A 16521-nucleotide genomic window follows, 5' to 3' on the forward strand; every position below is an offset into this window, starting at 1 on the left:
CATGAAGGAACTTAGTAAACCTACATGACAAAAAAACAGAAAAAACAGCAAAAGGGGGCTCAGGTGTACACCCCGGTGAAGACGGCCTATGTGGGACAACGTGTGACTTCATGACGCATCGTCCCGCTTGTGTCCATCACCGGTGTGCACGAGAAATATAATTCTGTCACAACTAGATTAATTCGGGGGGATCCCTGATGTTTTTCTGGATGTGTGCAGAGAATGATTCCACCAAATTCAAGATCCTGTATTCATTTGTACAAATGCACACAACATATATGAGTATTTATAATTATGCTCTTGTGCATTATTTATATTTCTATTGGATCTGATTGTTAGTTAGTAATAATTAGTGGATTATAAAACTGTAATAACAGTGTAATAAATTGTCACACTCATTGTGACAATTATTCTGTGTAATACATCTGTACTAAATTATCAAAGTCTAGTAACTTGTGGAATTTGTCTAGTACCAAAAAGATCCTTAAACTTCAGCACAGACTATACAAATTTTCTTCTCTTCACAATACATAAACTGCACTCCTCTTTATTTTATGCATCGGTGGAATATCCTTGATAGGTATAGACACTAATTTGATAGCCCGCAAATGTAAATCTGAATATAATTCAGTATGCCATTAAAATAGCATTAATCAAACATTTATAGACACATTCACGACGGTCTGAAATGTTTACAGTGTCCGCCCAATAGAAACATCCTTTCTGTGGAGGGTTTTTCACCAGATGTGGCCACAGAATCTTCAGTAATGATGTCAGTGGTCCGCTGGAGGTCCCAGAGGTTCCGAGGACAGGGCTTTGTAAAGGCCTCGCCTTGTCTGCAGGGACGCTGTCATCCTGAAACAATAAAGGACGTGTCCCCAAAAGGCCGCCCATAAGATGGGTGGTCTATAAAGTCAGTATTTAAGGTCTCACATGCATGCTCTTGTTTGCTCGTTTCAGAAGACTCGGGATATCTGGCAGCCACGTGTCTCGGTACGTTAAAAGTAACGTAGAGACATACACAAAAGATGCTCGTTTCTGCCATTTTATCGGCCGTGAACATCGATGAAGATTGTATAATCGCCCTGCCCTACCAGACCGTCCGTCTGACTGTCAGGCCGAAACATGGTCCACCTCGGTTACAACACTGTTACGTGGCGCGTTACTGTTTTCATCTGATCCGCTACAGCAACAGGAAGACAACCGCATGAGGGATGATGATTGGCTGAGGTTGAGTTAAACTTCATGGTATAAGCCAGTCAGAGGAAAAGGTGGGCGGGTCTTTACACAAACACCCACGCGACAGGAGAGACGCGGACGTGGCGAGTTGAAAAGCAGTGGAAGACACGACTTTTCCCATGTTTTCCCATTAAAGGTCAGAACGTTAACTGTGTTGAGGGGGAAGGGCGTGGACACCGGGTGCTGAAGGTGGGGACCGTTCAAGGTCTCAGAATAGTTCTTTCAAAAATCGCCATCAAAAAATGCGGGGCAACGGTCAAAAAGGAACAAGGGGCGTCGACGTACGAAAAGACAGACAAAGAGCTGGTGGGGTTCCGATCCGCCAAGGTGCCAGTGAGGTTCCACTGAGCAAAGCACCGTCCCCACACACTGCTCCCCCGGTCGCCTGTCATGGCTGCCCACTGCTCACTCAGGGTGATGGGTTAAATGCAGAGGACACATTTCACTGTGTGCATCACAAGTGACAATTGCTTCACTTTTTTTTTTTAAGCGGGAGGAGAATTGAAAGAAGCCCTTCACAGATTCCACTGATTACAAGAGGTTCTGGGTGATGACGATGAACTGGAGGTCATTTTTTTGGAAAATGTTCGGGACAAAATGGGCCTGTTGGCTTTTTGTTGCGTAAGAGAGGACTAGAAAAACTGATCAAATGTTGTCTCTGCGTTCAGAATCGTATCTGTTCTATAAAAAGACCTGTGTGATCCATTCAGTTTCAGATTCCAGAGGTTTTGCTCTTTTGACTTTTCACCGATTTATGCTTTTGTAGTTTTCATTTATTAAATAGAAATAAAGATGTCTTGAGTGGAACGGTATGGGTGTCTGAGGCGAACAAAACCCTTGACGAGCGGGTGCACAGCAGCCGTAGAGCAGTGTGGCGTTTCGGAGTGCGGCATTTCTGGTCCAAATTGGGTAGCGGCAACCCCGTCTCCTTCTGCTTCCGGATCGTCTTCCTTTCCGTCGTCTCCGCTGCCCCTGCTGGCCCGGCGGCAGACCAGCAGCCGCTACAGGGGTATATTTGTCCTAAAGAATAATGATCTAAATAAGATGTCTTTTGATACAGCATCATTTATGGCCTAATTTCACAATGAATACCAGGCAATCGGAGCGTCTGCTTGCTATTTAGCTGTAGCCGGGGGAGGAGGCTCTTCAGGTCTTCAGGTCTTCAAAGGTCACTCGCGAGGAATACGAGATCCCAGCAGCGGAGCAGGAGGATTAATCAGCCCTGTGCAGCTCTCCAGCAGTGACATCACTCTGGGAATATTCCAAAATACTCAACAATTAAACTACGAATAAAACCCACAAGGGTGAAAACGCCCGTGCGTTGGCTGTTATCTGTCCCCGTGAAGGTCCCGGACACAGCCGTGCTCGGGAGACCGCGGCACCCACCATTGCAGACGCATAATGCACGCTCTTCAAGGGCACGGCTGACATGGTCTTTATGCCACACAGAGCTCCAAGAAAAATAGCTGGGGCAACAGGGACCTGTCAAAGGTATTTGATAAGGTCGTGTCTAAGAAAAAAAAAAATCCATCGTCCAGCTGGACATCTTAACATCTATGGCAAAAGGGGATATTAAGGATGGGGAAAGTGGCAGAGGATCTTCATGACGCACCTTCTCCAGCAATGTTTTGGAGATTCTTCCCCCTCACCTCATTCTGTTTCCCAGTAGATCAGTTAAAAAAAAAAAAATAAAAGATTTTGCGTTTATTTTTTAAGGGTTACAGCAGCAAAAATCTTTTTTTTTTCTCGTGGCACCAGACCACATTTTAGGAACGTTACTTTCCAGCAGTGATATACTGCGCAGGAAAAATGATCTATTGATTGTAAACAACCATCCAGCAAAGGAAAAGTTTTAAGTTGTATTTAGACAGTCGAGTGTTTTGCCAGGGCAACTCTCACCTTATAAATACCGGGCATTCATAAAAAATGAGCTTTTCCTCACAGACCAGTCATGGTTGGTCACATAGCATAAGAATATGTGAAATCTGATATTTTAATATTAATTGATTTAATGGAATGGATTTAATAGTGAGATGAATTCAGCATTTAAAATTCTGTCACTTAAGAGACAATTAGAGAATACAGTGCATCTTGAAAGTGTTCACAATGCATGACTTTTTACAGCCTTATTCCAAAATAGATTAAATAAATGTTTTAACCTCAGAATTCTACACACAACATCCCATAATGACAACGTCAAAGAAATTTTTGCCTATTCATTTAAAAATATATATATGATTCCTCAGGTTTGGCACCCCTATTCTTGGCCACTTTGGCCCATTCCTCTTTGCAGCACCTCTCAAGCACAATCACGTTGGATGGGAGGTGATTTTAAGATCGGATTCAATCGGATTCAAGTCTGGGCTCTGGCTGGGCCACTCAAGGACATTCACAGTTGTCCTGAAGCCACCTCTTTCCCTCTATCCTGACTAGTCTCCCAGTTCCTAAAGCTGAAAACCATCCCCACAGCATGATGCTGCCACCACCGTGCTTCACTGTAGGGATGAGCGGTGCCTGGTTTCCTCCAAACATGACGTCTGGCATTCATACCAAAGACCTGAGAATTTTGTTTCTCGTGGTCCGAGAGTCCTTCCGGTGCCTTTTGGCGAACACCAGACTAGCTGCCACGTGCCTTTTACTAAGGAGTGGCTTCTGTCTGACCACTCTACCATGCAGGCCTGATCGGTGGAATGCTGCAGAGAGGGTTGTCCTTCTAGAAGGTTCTCCTCTGTCCACAGAGGACATCTGGAACTTTGACAGAGTGACCATTGGGTTCTTGGTCACCTCCCTGACTAATGTCCTTCTCCACTGATCGCTCAGTTCAGGTGGCCGTCCAGCTCTAGGAAGAGTCCTGTTGGCTTTGAACTTCTCCCACTTACGGATGATGGAGGCCACTGTGCTTATTGTGACCTTCAAAGCATCAGAAATGTTGCTCTAACCGTACCCAGATTTGTGCCTGGAGACAATTCCTTTGACTTCATGCTTGGTTTTCTGCTCTGGCATGATCACATGAACTGTGGGACCTGTGGTATAGACGGGTGCGTGTCTTTCCACATTATGTCCAGTCAACTGTTTTTTCCACAGCTGGACTCCAATTAAGCTGCAGAAACATCTCAAGGATGATCAGGGGAAACAGGAGACACCCGAACTCAATTTTAAACTTCATGGCAAAGGCTGTGAATACAAAGTTTGCCAAAACCTCAAGTAAACTTTTTTTCCATGTGGTCATTATGGGGTGAATTCTGATAGAAAAATGGAATCCATTTTGAAATGAGGCTGTAACGTGGAATAAGTGATGCGCTGTACTTTTAGAATATAGAAATTCATGTTCAAATGCAGACGTGGATGTGGCTTACAAAGATTAGTTTGGACCTAGTTTACAAAGAAATATTCGGAAGTACGCGATAGTATTTTGCCCAGCCCTGCGTCTGCCTTGTTTTTAGTTCTGCATTGTTAACACCAGGAACCAGCAGCTCCTCTTCATTATTCTGCAGCTACATGTTAATAATTCAGTAGCTACATGGAATAAATATATGGAATGGGAGTCTGGTGTTGAGAGGTTAATAATCAGCCCATAAGTAATACATGAACTGTAAAATGTGCTTATCTGAGGTGAACACAGAAAATGTTTAAAATGCCGGTTATGGATCCATCAAGAAGTCGCGGAGGTTCCCAGGATGGGATGTTATCTACTGGTTACAGGCAGGTGTAATTTACCCCATATGTCCCTGCGCGACATCTATAGTCTTTCCTGCACCGGGGAAGACTCTCTCCGGGATTAGGCAACACCACCAGGATACAGAGATCGCAGGATCGGAGTGGAGATGACCGTGGACGGAGACGTGACCTTTCCCTGTCTCTGTCCAGAATGGACTACAAGCAGCTTCTGGAGATAATGGAGGTGACTACGAGACAAAAAATATACATTCAAAAAACCCCATCACCTAAATGATTCATTTACATTTAAGGCATTTGGCAGACGCCCTTATCCAGAGCGACTTACAATGTGCTTCCATGTTACCGTCGATAAAGAGATCAATTCCGGTTCACTAGGACCCCAACTATGACTACATCTATTTTATTCACTCTGTTCTAGTTTCTATACACAAGTTCTACAATAAGAAGGTTACAAGTTCATCTAAATATTCTCTAAAGAGGAAGCTGCCGTTTGAAGGTGCTCAGCGACTGAGCTGTTCTGACCTCGAAGGTCATTCCACCACCGAGGGGCCAAGACGGAGAAGAGTCTAGATGAGCGTCTTCCTTTTACCTTCAGAGATGGGGGGACCAGGCGAGCAGTACTGGAGGCTCGGAGTATACGAGGTGCGGTGCGAGGTGTAATAACGGCCCGGCAGTGGCGAGGTGCACGGCGGATCTATTTCTTCTCTCCTCTCCTCACCTTCATGCGCGATATCTTGTCTGAGCGCTCGAGCAAGCTGTGGATTTCTTCTGAAACGGTTCGGTGGAGGAGAGGACGAGGCAGGCCAGCAAGCGTTTCAGATGCCGCCTCGATGTCCTCCTCCTGAGGCCCGCATGTAATTTACCGAACTGTCGAGTGCACGCCAGGGCCGGAATGATTGAGGCCGTTCCTCAAGGTCTCGGATTTCAGAAGGATCGCGCTCCTTTTTTCCAAAGAAAAGCGCATTCGCTGCAGCAGAAGACAACAAAGGCACCTGCAGCGTACCGATGCCAGAGCCTACACGCGAACCTCCAACACACACTCATCATCTTGGCATTGATTGCCGGCAGCCCGCGTTTCTGACGTGGCGAGACCATGAAAGAGCCTCCCCCGGTCCCATACGCTCGCTCCCTTTACAGCTCCATAAAAGCCCGGCGGAGGCAGCCGCCGTTCGTGCTCTGAAAGGAGATGAGGAGCAGGAGTAGCCGCAGCCGGATGTGCGCGAGGAGGAGGGGGTGAAAACTCGTGACCTTGCGACCCCAAACACGGCATCAGACAGATTTACCCGGAGAGGTGCTAATTACACACTTATTAGTGATGCTTGATCATCCGCTTATAAAACGGCAATTACAGTTCATGTAGCTCCTTTTCCTTTATTCCCGCGTGGTAATGGCCTTTAAAGTAAAATTCTATAAAGAAGCATTTCAGCGTGTTGGAACCTGACTCTGGGGGGTGCTCCGTGTCCGTGGTCCTGACCGCGTGTCGTGTTGGCACCGGTGCATGTGTGTACGAACGGATCCTGATGTTGTTACGCTCATTAATCTTTTATCAGCTCCATGTCCGTCCGTTCCAGGTAAATCCCTCGTTTGGTTAGTCCTGCATTTGCGTCCATCTTTTCCTGCAACGATTCCTGACATTGTTTTGAAGCCGATGTTTTATATCCACTGTCTGGTCACTGAATGTTCTATATATATTTTTTTTATACAATACAGGCCAAAAGTTTGGACACGCCTTCTCATTCAATGTGTTCATGACCATTTACGTTGGTAGATTCTCACTGAAGGCATCAAAACTATGAATGAACACATGTGGAGTTATGTACTTAACAAAAAAGGTGAAATAAGTGAAAACATGTTTTATATTCTAGTTTCTTTGCTCTGATTACTGCTTTGAACACTCTTGGCATTCTCTCGATGAGCTTCAAGAGGTCGTCACCTGAAATGCTTCTCCAACAGTCTTGAAGGAGTTCCCAGAGGTGTTTAGCACTTGTTGGTCCAGCTCACCCCAAACCATCCAAACTCTTGGCCTGTACTGTAGGTATTTAAGTTTAGTTTAATTATAGTTTTCCTCAAATTCATATTTATGTGTAATCTTTTTATATTTTTATAAATGCACTATGGGGTGGGTCTGTGTGAAACTCTGTATTCTGTGTAAACTGTTGTACTGAAAATAAACCCCCTGGAATCTTCAGTCTAGTTTGGCCTCACTACACAGTTCCACTGGGGTTGTTGGTGACAGTAAAAGCGCGTTGCTGTTGCACGACCAACTGCCATTACGTGACAAAAGGTGCGTCTATAGAGTCTGAAGCGCATTATTCAATCACTGGATTTCATGTCATTCATGGAGTAAAACAATTACCACAAGAAAGCAAATTAATGACAATAATACTACATAATGAAGAAATCATTTACATGTGAAAACCCCACAACTGGGCATTTAAAAACTCCTGATGGCGATCGACAGAACAATTTGCAAAAAGTGTAGGAATCAAAGTAAAATAAGGCATATTTGTTGGTGTAACGTTTCGGTGCCCCACCCTGCAACTCACAGTAACTTCCTACTGCTGGTTGACACCAAAACCCTGCATAATGTGAGTGACATTTTTGCCACTATAAGGGCCAACACAACCCAGTTCTCATAGCTGTCAGTGTTTCGCTAGAACATCTGCCAGTAAACCGGGGTCACAATTTGGAATACGTTAACTATCAATCATTCCCGGTAAATGTGGATTAGTAGCTGACCGAGGCAGAATTCTGCCTTTTAAGGATGTGCCTACGCAATAACGGCAAACTGCACAATAAGTCACCAGCTCTATTGCCTTTTTATTGCCCTAGAAGCAAAATTTCAGTCCCTTAGTACACAGTGAGCAGATTTTAATGCCATAAAGGGACTTGTGACGTCGCAAAACGTAACTAATTTTAATCTCTTTTAGCCTCAGTGTGACCTTTAAACGAAAGCTTCCTGCTGACGAACGCCAGCGCGAGGGCCCGTCCCAGAACGGGGGCATTTGTTATTCAGTCATTAGGAATTCATGGTGAACTCCAGAGTAAGTGTCGCTCATCATCATAAAAGAAGAAGAAGAAGAGAGATCTCGGAGAGATCTTCAACGGATGCTATAAAACGCCGCCGTGGCGCAGGCCTGTAACGGGCCCGCCAGAGCCCCATCATTGTCCACGCAGGACTTGATCCCGCCTGACGGATTTATTGGGCGCCGAGTGGCGTGTCAGCACTGTTTTATCGGTGTAGCGGTGAGCCCCGGGCCCCCCAACGGAATAAAGATCTGCCATCGCCACCGCCCCCCATCCCAGCAAAAATCATTATGAGCCTAGTGGCAAAACCAGCCAGGAATCGCTTATGGAACTTAGAGAAAGTGACATTTCCCATAATGCACCTATGGTTCTCTCCACGGCCACATATAAAAGCCGTTATTGGGTGGAGATGTCATATTTAATGACCTGATGAGATTATTCCAGTAGTAATTACTTCATTTCAGCCTTTCAACTCCCATTCCAGCCGCGGTGGTATTAAAAGGTTGTGAAAAGAAACGCACACGCTTGTTGGGGAGATAATTCGATTTCATTATTGGAAATGTGTGTACTTGTCTACATAAACTGCCGGGACTGGAACACCGGGTAAATAATGTACGCCGCTCCTCAATAGCAGCGGCGCATCCACACACCCCAACTATTTTTATCTGCGAAGGCAGTAATCCCTACACAGCCCAACGAGGGGAAACGATTCTCCTTTCAATTCGGGGCTGGTGCACACCGACGGCCCTATTTTCACACTCAGCTTCACGCGCAGAGGCGGCCTCGGGATTTACTTAAAGACACTGATGATAAACAAGGAAGAAAGACTATCACGATTTCGCATGGGGTTTATTGACGTGCTCGGGTCGGACCATCCAGAATGAGGAAATGGCGTGTGTGAGCGCTGTCAATCAGAGTTAATAAAAACATTGTTAAAGATGGAATATAATTACACGCCAGCAAAATGGGAGTCGGTTTCCATGCAGATAACTAGCCAGCTTCACGTAAATTCTGAGGACTCCTTCGCACATGCCGATAAGCCCTGTGTGTGCAGCACTTTGAAAACAGTGACCGTATTCAACCCAGCACCTGCAACGGGTTTTAGGAATTCTGCACTTAAAACTAGTCAAATCCCATGATTTAAAAAATAAATAAATAAATAAAATTATAATAAAAAAAATAAAAAAAAATCCACAGTATTGTCGCAGTCCCTCCCAGCAGTAAGAAAATGGGGGGGGGGGGGGGGGGGGGGGGGGGGGGGGGGGGGGAAATCTAAATAAATTACAAACAAATTCGAAATCAATTGAGTTTTTAGAAGGAAAATTAAAGAGCAACCTGCACGGGGTGGGTCATACCCAGATATACATATATATCTGGCCAAAGTAAAACAGTTTGCATTTATTAAAGTTAAAAAAAATTAAAATAAACGGGGTTGTAGCAGAGCAGCATGTAAAAGGGTAACAAGTAATCATAGCAGTTAAGAAGATCCATTTCAGCCTTTATTGAAGTTTCCAGAGTTTCTGTATAAATCAAATAAGCGATGCAAATAGGGGAAACAATAGGATTCCTCAATCTGAGAAGTGTAGGTATGGTGTGTGTGCGCGCGCGGGTTCTCTTTTTCCTTTTTAAATAGCTTCCTTAAAAGGACCAATATATTCTTACTGCCCTTTTCTATCGGCCAGGGGGTCGGGGAGGGAAACGGACATTCAGTAAACGCCCCTCTTCTACAGGTAGCTCCCTCATAGAGTCTTGATTTCCTCCGTCTTTATGAATACATAAACAAGTTTAATAACATACCAGTCAGTGGTTATTTCACAATTGGAAAAAAAAAAAAAAAAAAAAAAAAAAAAAAAACACAAAAAGATTACACTCTTTTACAGGTAAATAAAAGCTCGTTTTGTCTGTTTTAAGGGCATAGCATAATTCAGAGTTTGTCTCCTCTTTGTGGATTCAGGATCCTCTGCTTGAGTGCGTCTCTTTTTGTTTAATGTCCTCTCTTTGAGCTATTACATAGATTTGTACATACAAATATTGACAAAATGCTGCTGGCTTGTGCTTCAAAGCCATCAGAGTCCATTTAATATCAATGGTAATAGACGTGAGAGGGAGTGGCCAGGGTAGGAGGGGTTGCTGGGATGGGCGGGGCCTCATAACTGTCCATCACCACAGTGGGCGTCTTGGCTGCCGCCGGGCTTCTCCCCGTCCTGGCTGGATAGCTCCTTGACCAAGAGGGCGGAGCTTTTCTCAGAGAACTCCTCCCCATCTGGCTCCAGGCCTTCTGGGCAGGGAAGCTTCAGAAGCTCCTCCCTCAACTGGGCTGTGTGTCTCTGAATAAAATAAAAAGCAGAATAAATAAAAAAAATTTCACCTAAATTGCACTATATTATAGGGTCAAGTGTCTTACATGTAACTCCACTAAAATATGAATCTGAAAAAACGTCATGAAAGGCATGCCAAAAATATAGAAATATGTGCACAAATGCAGTAGTGACTTTTGTGAATGTATACAGATACAACCTTGTTATTTCATAGACGCCTAAATTATTTAAAAAGTAATAACAGGAAATGTAATAAATCCCTTTTACATTAGGTACCTATGCGTCAACTGAAGTACGTGGTTTGGACGTAAGGCAAATGCAGACACGACTGTTCACACGCTGTGCTTGTGTGTGATAAACCACCACTGAAATAATGGCCCTTCACCACCGGAATGCATATTAATACCGAGAGTTTATACAAAAAAGATATTAATATATATAAGATATTAAGGCAAGGTGTAAAGGAAACTTTTTTTTTATTTTTATTATTAAGTAGCTTGTCTACAAAAAAATTTAAATGTACAGACATATTTATTCCAAAGACAAAAAAGGCAGAAATAATAAGACGAATGGCCCTTCGGACAGCTGAGTTTTCCGCGGGCCAGGCAGAGGCATTTTTACAGCTCGCACCCCGCGACAGCGGCTCTGTTCAGCACTCCCTGGGGCTGCAGTACAATGGAAGTGAGCTTCAGCCAGCTCCGTCTTTATCAAAGTGTCTGAGGGATTATTTACGGCGCCATTAATTGAGCGTATTTACAACCAGAGGCAGAGCGGGATGCTGAGCTTGTTATCTGCCTCACCGTAGCCCTGGGTGGGTGTGCTTTTTAAGCCTGTGGTTGGTCTGAAGGAGAGCTGTTGGCTGCCAAGTGGCCTATACGGACTTTATTAACAGCGTGTTTGTATGGTGGGCGCTTGCAAAGTTCGGGGTTATACTGCCACCATACTGTGTAGCGAGCTGCACTTACCTTGAGCGCGGCTGCGTGGTGAGACATGGTGCGGCCCACTCTTTTGTCGCTGCTGTACTGCTGAATGTCCGTGATCCACTCTTCACACTGGGTCATGATCTCGACCCTCTTCAGGTAAAAGTGCTTATGGATCACCTGCACACAGAAGCGAACGCCACCACGGTCACTCCTTTACGGGCATTAGATTCATCCAATCGCGCGACTCCCGTTGCCGAGCGGGTTCAACCACCGAACATTTAACTAGCTAGTCATAGCAGCCATTTACAACATGGACTGGTTTTCAGCACAGATGAAATGACCAATTAAATGATCTGAACCGGTTGAGAAAGAGGATGTCTGATACGTAGATGAAACGCGGCAGAGCGCGGCCGGGAAAATGAACAAGGACTCCGGACTCGGCTCCACGTGACCTGTCGACCCGTGGACTCTTGGGCACGCTCAGGACGTGCTTTTCAGGTCCACTGCGAGCTTGAAGACGTCTTCAGATCTATACTCGGAACATTTCAAAATGCATAAAACTACACTGAGCAAATATTAGAATTACATGAGATGAAAAGGGCCAACAGTTTTTTTGCAAAATGTGTGATTCATTAAAATAAATTCTTGATTTGTAACTAACAACTGCATTCTAAATTTACATTAAACCATATGAATGACATTTATTTAGGTTTTTCAACTTTGATGAGGTGTGTGTGTGTGTGTGTGTGTGTGTGTGTCTGATGCACGTATAGGCATCGGTTCTCACCCCTTGTACATGAGGTTAAAAGCCCCAATGGGATTTACCTGGTCAAATAAAATCCATCCTTCAGAGCAGAGGCACCTGACAGCCACCAAAGTGAATTTACGAGAGCACTGCGCTACAGCCAATTGGTTGGAGATTTGGCGCTCAAGGCCCCTCCCCCGTCTGCCTCCTAGCAACCGATTCCATGAAGCGGGGGGGACGGGCTAAGTGCGCGCCACGTTCCATTTCAGAGCCACTGTTTGGAGATTAGTAACCATTACCGAGGCTGGTTTGTTATTTACTGAGATCAATATGGAGAATGAGCCAATAGCTGCGCACGCACACGCACACGCACGCTCGCGCACACACACACACACACACACACACACACAGGTCAATTCTAGTGCATAAGCCATCCTCTGACCGACAGGAGTACAAGTCAAGGTCAGCATGTGGGGTGGCATAAAGGAAACCTGTTCAGGTGCCAGAAATGAAGAGAGTCCCTGCTTTCTCATCTGAGGAAACAAAAGACAAAAAAAAAAAAAAAAAAACACACACACAAAGGTTAAATAAAAAAAAAAAGAAAAAGACGAAAACAAAACAGAAGGTCGTTTCATGTTATGGAGGAGCCGGTTCATTTAAAGTGAGGGACAATAATTAATGAAGGCGCACCGAAGAGCAGCGTCCCGGGGGACGCGTCATTGTTGGGGTAACGTGTGTACACAGCTTTGGGTGTTTGGCACGCGCATCAATCACAGAGCAGCGGAGAGGGCGGGTGTGTTTTTCACTCACCAAACATGTGACATGCGCGACCAGATCAGGAATGATGGCCCTTTATTACCCCCCCCCCTACAGACACAAAGGTTCCTGCTTCTGTGCAACAAAACGTGCACATTTGCAGTAATTAATCAGATTTTTTATTTTTTTTTTTAACCTCATACCTTAAATTTAACCCCATTAGATTCCTGTAGAGTGAAAGTGAAGCGATGGTCATGGTGAAACACTGCAGCACAGCACACGGTGACACAACGAAACGTGTCCTCTGCTTTTAACCGTCACCCTTGGTGAGCGGCGGGCAGGTGCCCGGGGAGCAGTGTGTGGGGACGGGCTCGGGATTCGAACCTCCTGATTACGGGTCAGTTTCTTTAACCGCTGGGCCGCCGCTGCCCCTTTTCAAATTTTCGTGTGTTAATGAGGACGTTTGGTCCTTACTACACTCGTCTGAACGAACTAATTAAAATAGTCGATCACCTTTTTTTTTTGATCAGTAGCCACCAACAAATCTAAGTGACCTTTTATGTAATGGGGGCCCCGGGCTGAGACGGCTGCGGGGTATCCGGACTCATTCTGGACTTCTGGCGCTTCTCGTGTGCAACTGCAGATTTATATTTAGATGCGTGACGGGCAGCAGAAACTTTTTGGTGCCTTTTATTTAAAAATTCCCCCCAATCCACATTGAGATCTGAAACATCACTGTGCAACTCGGCCATGGAATCGTATCGCAGCTGCGGATCCCTGCGCGAGAGGGACGTGGGGACGGATTGGACGTATGTGGCCTGAGATCAGCGAGGTTGGCTGCCCAGACTCATCAACGCAGACTGTGAGGCGTGTGACAACAATAGACCGCATCACCGATGCCTGCGCCCAGGGTCGTGACAGGCGTGCGGAGGTGTGACACGCCCTGCACGCACAACCGGGACCTGCCACACACCTCCTCTTACGGCGCGTTAAACACAGATACAGGGGAAGCCTAGAGAGGGAAAGACTGCGAGGAGAGCGGAGCGCTTGAGGTGGGGGAGAGAGGGGGGCTCTGATCGATCGCCTTGCCAGAGTTGCCATGGAAACTCTAGTGGCCCGGGTACATTGCTGGCTGTCTACCGGCTCCAATCAGCTCCCTGTATGTACCTCTCGCTCGCTCTCTCTCTCTCGCTCTCTCTCTGATGCCTTCTGGGATTGGGAGCTCACATCTCCCCTCGGGTAGCAGCGGCTGCGTTTCTCTGTGGCGCCATAATAGTTCGGGGTTCTTACACATTTTTACAGAGGAACTTCCACGTCGTTTCCATGTCTTTTATGGCAAATTTTTTAATGACCATATGTTCCCTGTAATTTCTCTGTAAATTGACACACAATTTTGCCCCGATCGGGTTCAGGCATCAGATAATCAGCTGTAATTTACATGACTTTAAAAGGAGACACGTGGCTGTGGAGGTGCTGGAACATGGAAGAAACGTGGTTCATCATGTAAAGCTAGCAAAGATAATATAGACCTGCGCTAGTTTCCAACGCAGCAGTTGTAAACACAGAAAAATTGTCTCTTGCACGGTCTTACGGGGACCATGTACTTCGTTATACATTCATGTCAATCAGATTTCAATGACATTTCCAGATCTTTATATGTTTATTTCATATTCCAAAACTTCCAAAGACCTGGAAAATTCTCTTATCAAATTCCATGACTTTTTAACGGCCCTGATAAAAGTTTTTGCTAACGTCACATTGATTATACTGACAGTGACGTATTGACACAAAAGTTCTTAAATCATCCAGGAGGAGGAAGTTGGGTGAATGAGGTTCGTTTCTGGGTGCCAGAAATAATTCTACACCAACAAATGCACAAAGAGGTAGAGGTCAAGCTGATGGGTTCGTCCTCCTATGTCCTGGCCCGTCTCATAGTAGAGCATCCATGCTCTGGACACTATGCTGACAGACACAGCAAACCTTCTTGCCACAGCTTGCATTTACGTGCCATCCTGGATGAGCTGCAGTACCTGAGCCGCTTGTGCGGGTTGGATACTCCGCCTCACGCTACCACTACAGTGACAGCGCTGCCAGCATTCAAAAGTGACCAAAACTCCTGCAGAACCACGCCTTTTTATTGGGGACGTCTTGCTAATTGCCTGTAATTTGCACCTGTTGTCTAATCCATTTGCACAACAGCGGGTGAAATTGATTGTCAATCAGTGTTGCTTTCTAAGATGACCGTTTGATTTCACAAAAGTGTGATTGACTTGGAGTTACATTGTGTTGTTAACGTGTTCCCTTCATTTTTTAAGCAGTGTATCAACGTGAGTTCATACCAATGTCACTTAATATTAGTAACGTTTAATCAGTAATGTTTTGTTTACATTTAGTAAATTAGTTACATTAGTAACATTTAATCAGTAATGTTTCGTTTACATTTAGTAAATTAGTTACATTAGTAACATTTAATCAGTAATGTTTTGTTTACATTTAGTAAATTAGTTACATTAGTAACATTTAATCAGTAATGTTTCATTTACATTTAGTAAATTAGTTACATTAGTAACATTTAATCAGTAATGTTTCGTTTACATTTAGTAAATTAGTTACATTAGTAACATTTAATCAGTAACGTTTCGTTTTCTAAAACAATGAAACAGGAGGAACAGTCTGAGAAGCATAAAGCAACCCAGAAGAACCTTTTATTTTAAGTAGATTTTGGATTACCTACAGCAGGCCAAAATAGGTACAGAACATTTATTTATTTAGAAGCAGTCATTAATTTAAAAATAAAAATACAGTTTTTATACTAGTGATGTATATTAAAACGGCCTTCATACAGCACGAGAGGGATTGTCCCTCTGTCACTCGCACCTTTCATCGAGTGAGCCGCTGGGTAATCGGCACGCTTTCGCGTGCAGGATGTGTCTGTCTCCGTCGGTGCGCATCCTGCTGAGTGTGCGCACAGTAAAAGCAGCTTCCATTAATGGGCCGAGCAGACGGGTGCGCGTGTGTGTGTGTGTGTGTGTGTAATCGAGTCCACGCTCGCACAAACAAATGTATATTTTACCACGCGTCCTGTTCTGCTTAATGCCACCTGACAGGCTTCTGCCGCATAATTTACAATCCAACTCTTCCTGTGCTAAAAGTAGACCAGGGAGTGAAAGGTCCTCGCGTGTTACGAACATGTAGTCCAAAAACAGACGTATCTGCGGGGACGCTGCCCCGTGCGCTCGTGCTGCTGGGAAATGCGACGCAGCCTGTCAGGTGTTCCCCCACTTCTCTTCCTCTCCCGCCAGGTGTACGTGAAACACTTCAGCCAGCGCCGACGGGAAAAGACGTGGCGGGCCGGACATCGGCGCTGTGTATCTGGGTGCAGGGCAGGGACTCCCCCAAGACCATGGCAGTAGTGGAAGTAAGGACGCAGGATCGAATCCCGCCAAGAGGACACATCTGACTGACATGTGACAGTCCAGTGCACACAATCACTTTCATGTACAATTATGGATAAGATCTAAATTGGAATAGTGGCCATGGCATTTTGGTTCTACGATGTTCTTCATGGACTTGAATTCTTGCAGACATATTTCAACATTTTTACAGAGGTTATTATACACCATTTCAAGGCAGCATAAAATAATAATAATTCCTTTTTATGTGTCATCTCACTCTAAGCGAGCGATTGTAAATGATGTACTACTTTCCTTTGGGGCAAACGCCATGTTCTGAAAAAATATGTGCAATGAATTATGGGACAGCTCAGACCACAAAGAATTGGCTGGATGAATCCTTCTTGGCCTGGGAAGAGGGGGATGTTTCTGTTGGCCACGTT

General features: G+C 44.9%; 1 protein-coding gene across 6 annotated transcripts in view; it reads right to left on the reverse strand.

Moving 5' to 3' along the window:
* Positions 1 to 9814: 9814 nt before the first annotated feature.
* The window catches only part of birc6 (baculoviral IAP repeat containing 6), an 88042-nt gene continuing 81335 nt past the window's right edge, over positions 9815 to 16521 (reverse strand). For all 6 annotated transcript variants that reach the window (XM_028988228.1, XM_028988226.1, XM_028988224.1 and 3 more), the window contains exons 73-74: positions 11228 to 11362; positions 9815 to 10271 (exon numbers count right to left, since the gene is read on the reverse strand). In XM_028988228.1, the coding sequence (XP_028844061.1) occupies positions 10092 to 10271; positions 11228 to 11362 (315 nt within the window). In that variant the 3' untranslated portion in view covers positions 9815 to 10091. The remainder of the gene's footprint in view (positions 10272 to 11227; positions 11363 to 16521) is intronic.

Source organism: Denticeps clupeoides, chromosome 8 (genome assembly GCF_900700375.1).
Source record: "Denticeps clupeoides chromosome 8, fDenClu1.1, whole genome shotgun sequence".
Lineage (NCBI taxonomy): Eukaryota > Metazoa > Chordata > Actinopteri > Clupeiformes > Denticipitidae > Denticeps > Denticeps clupeoides.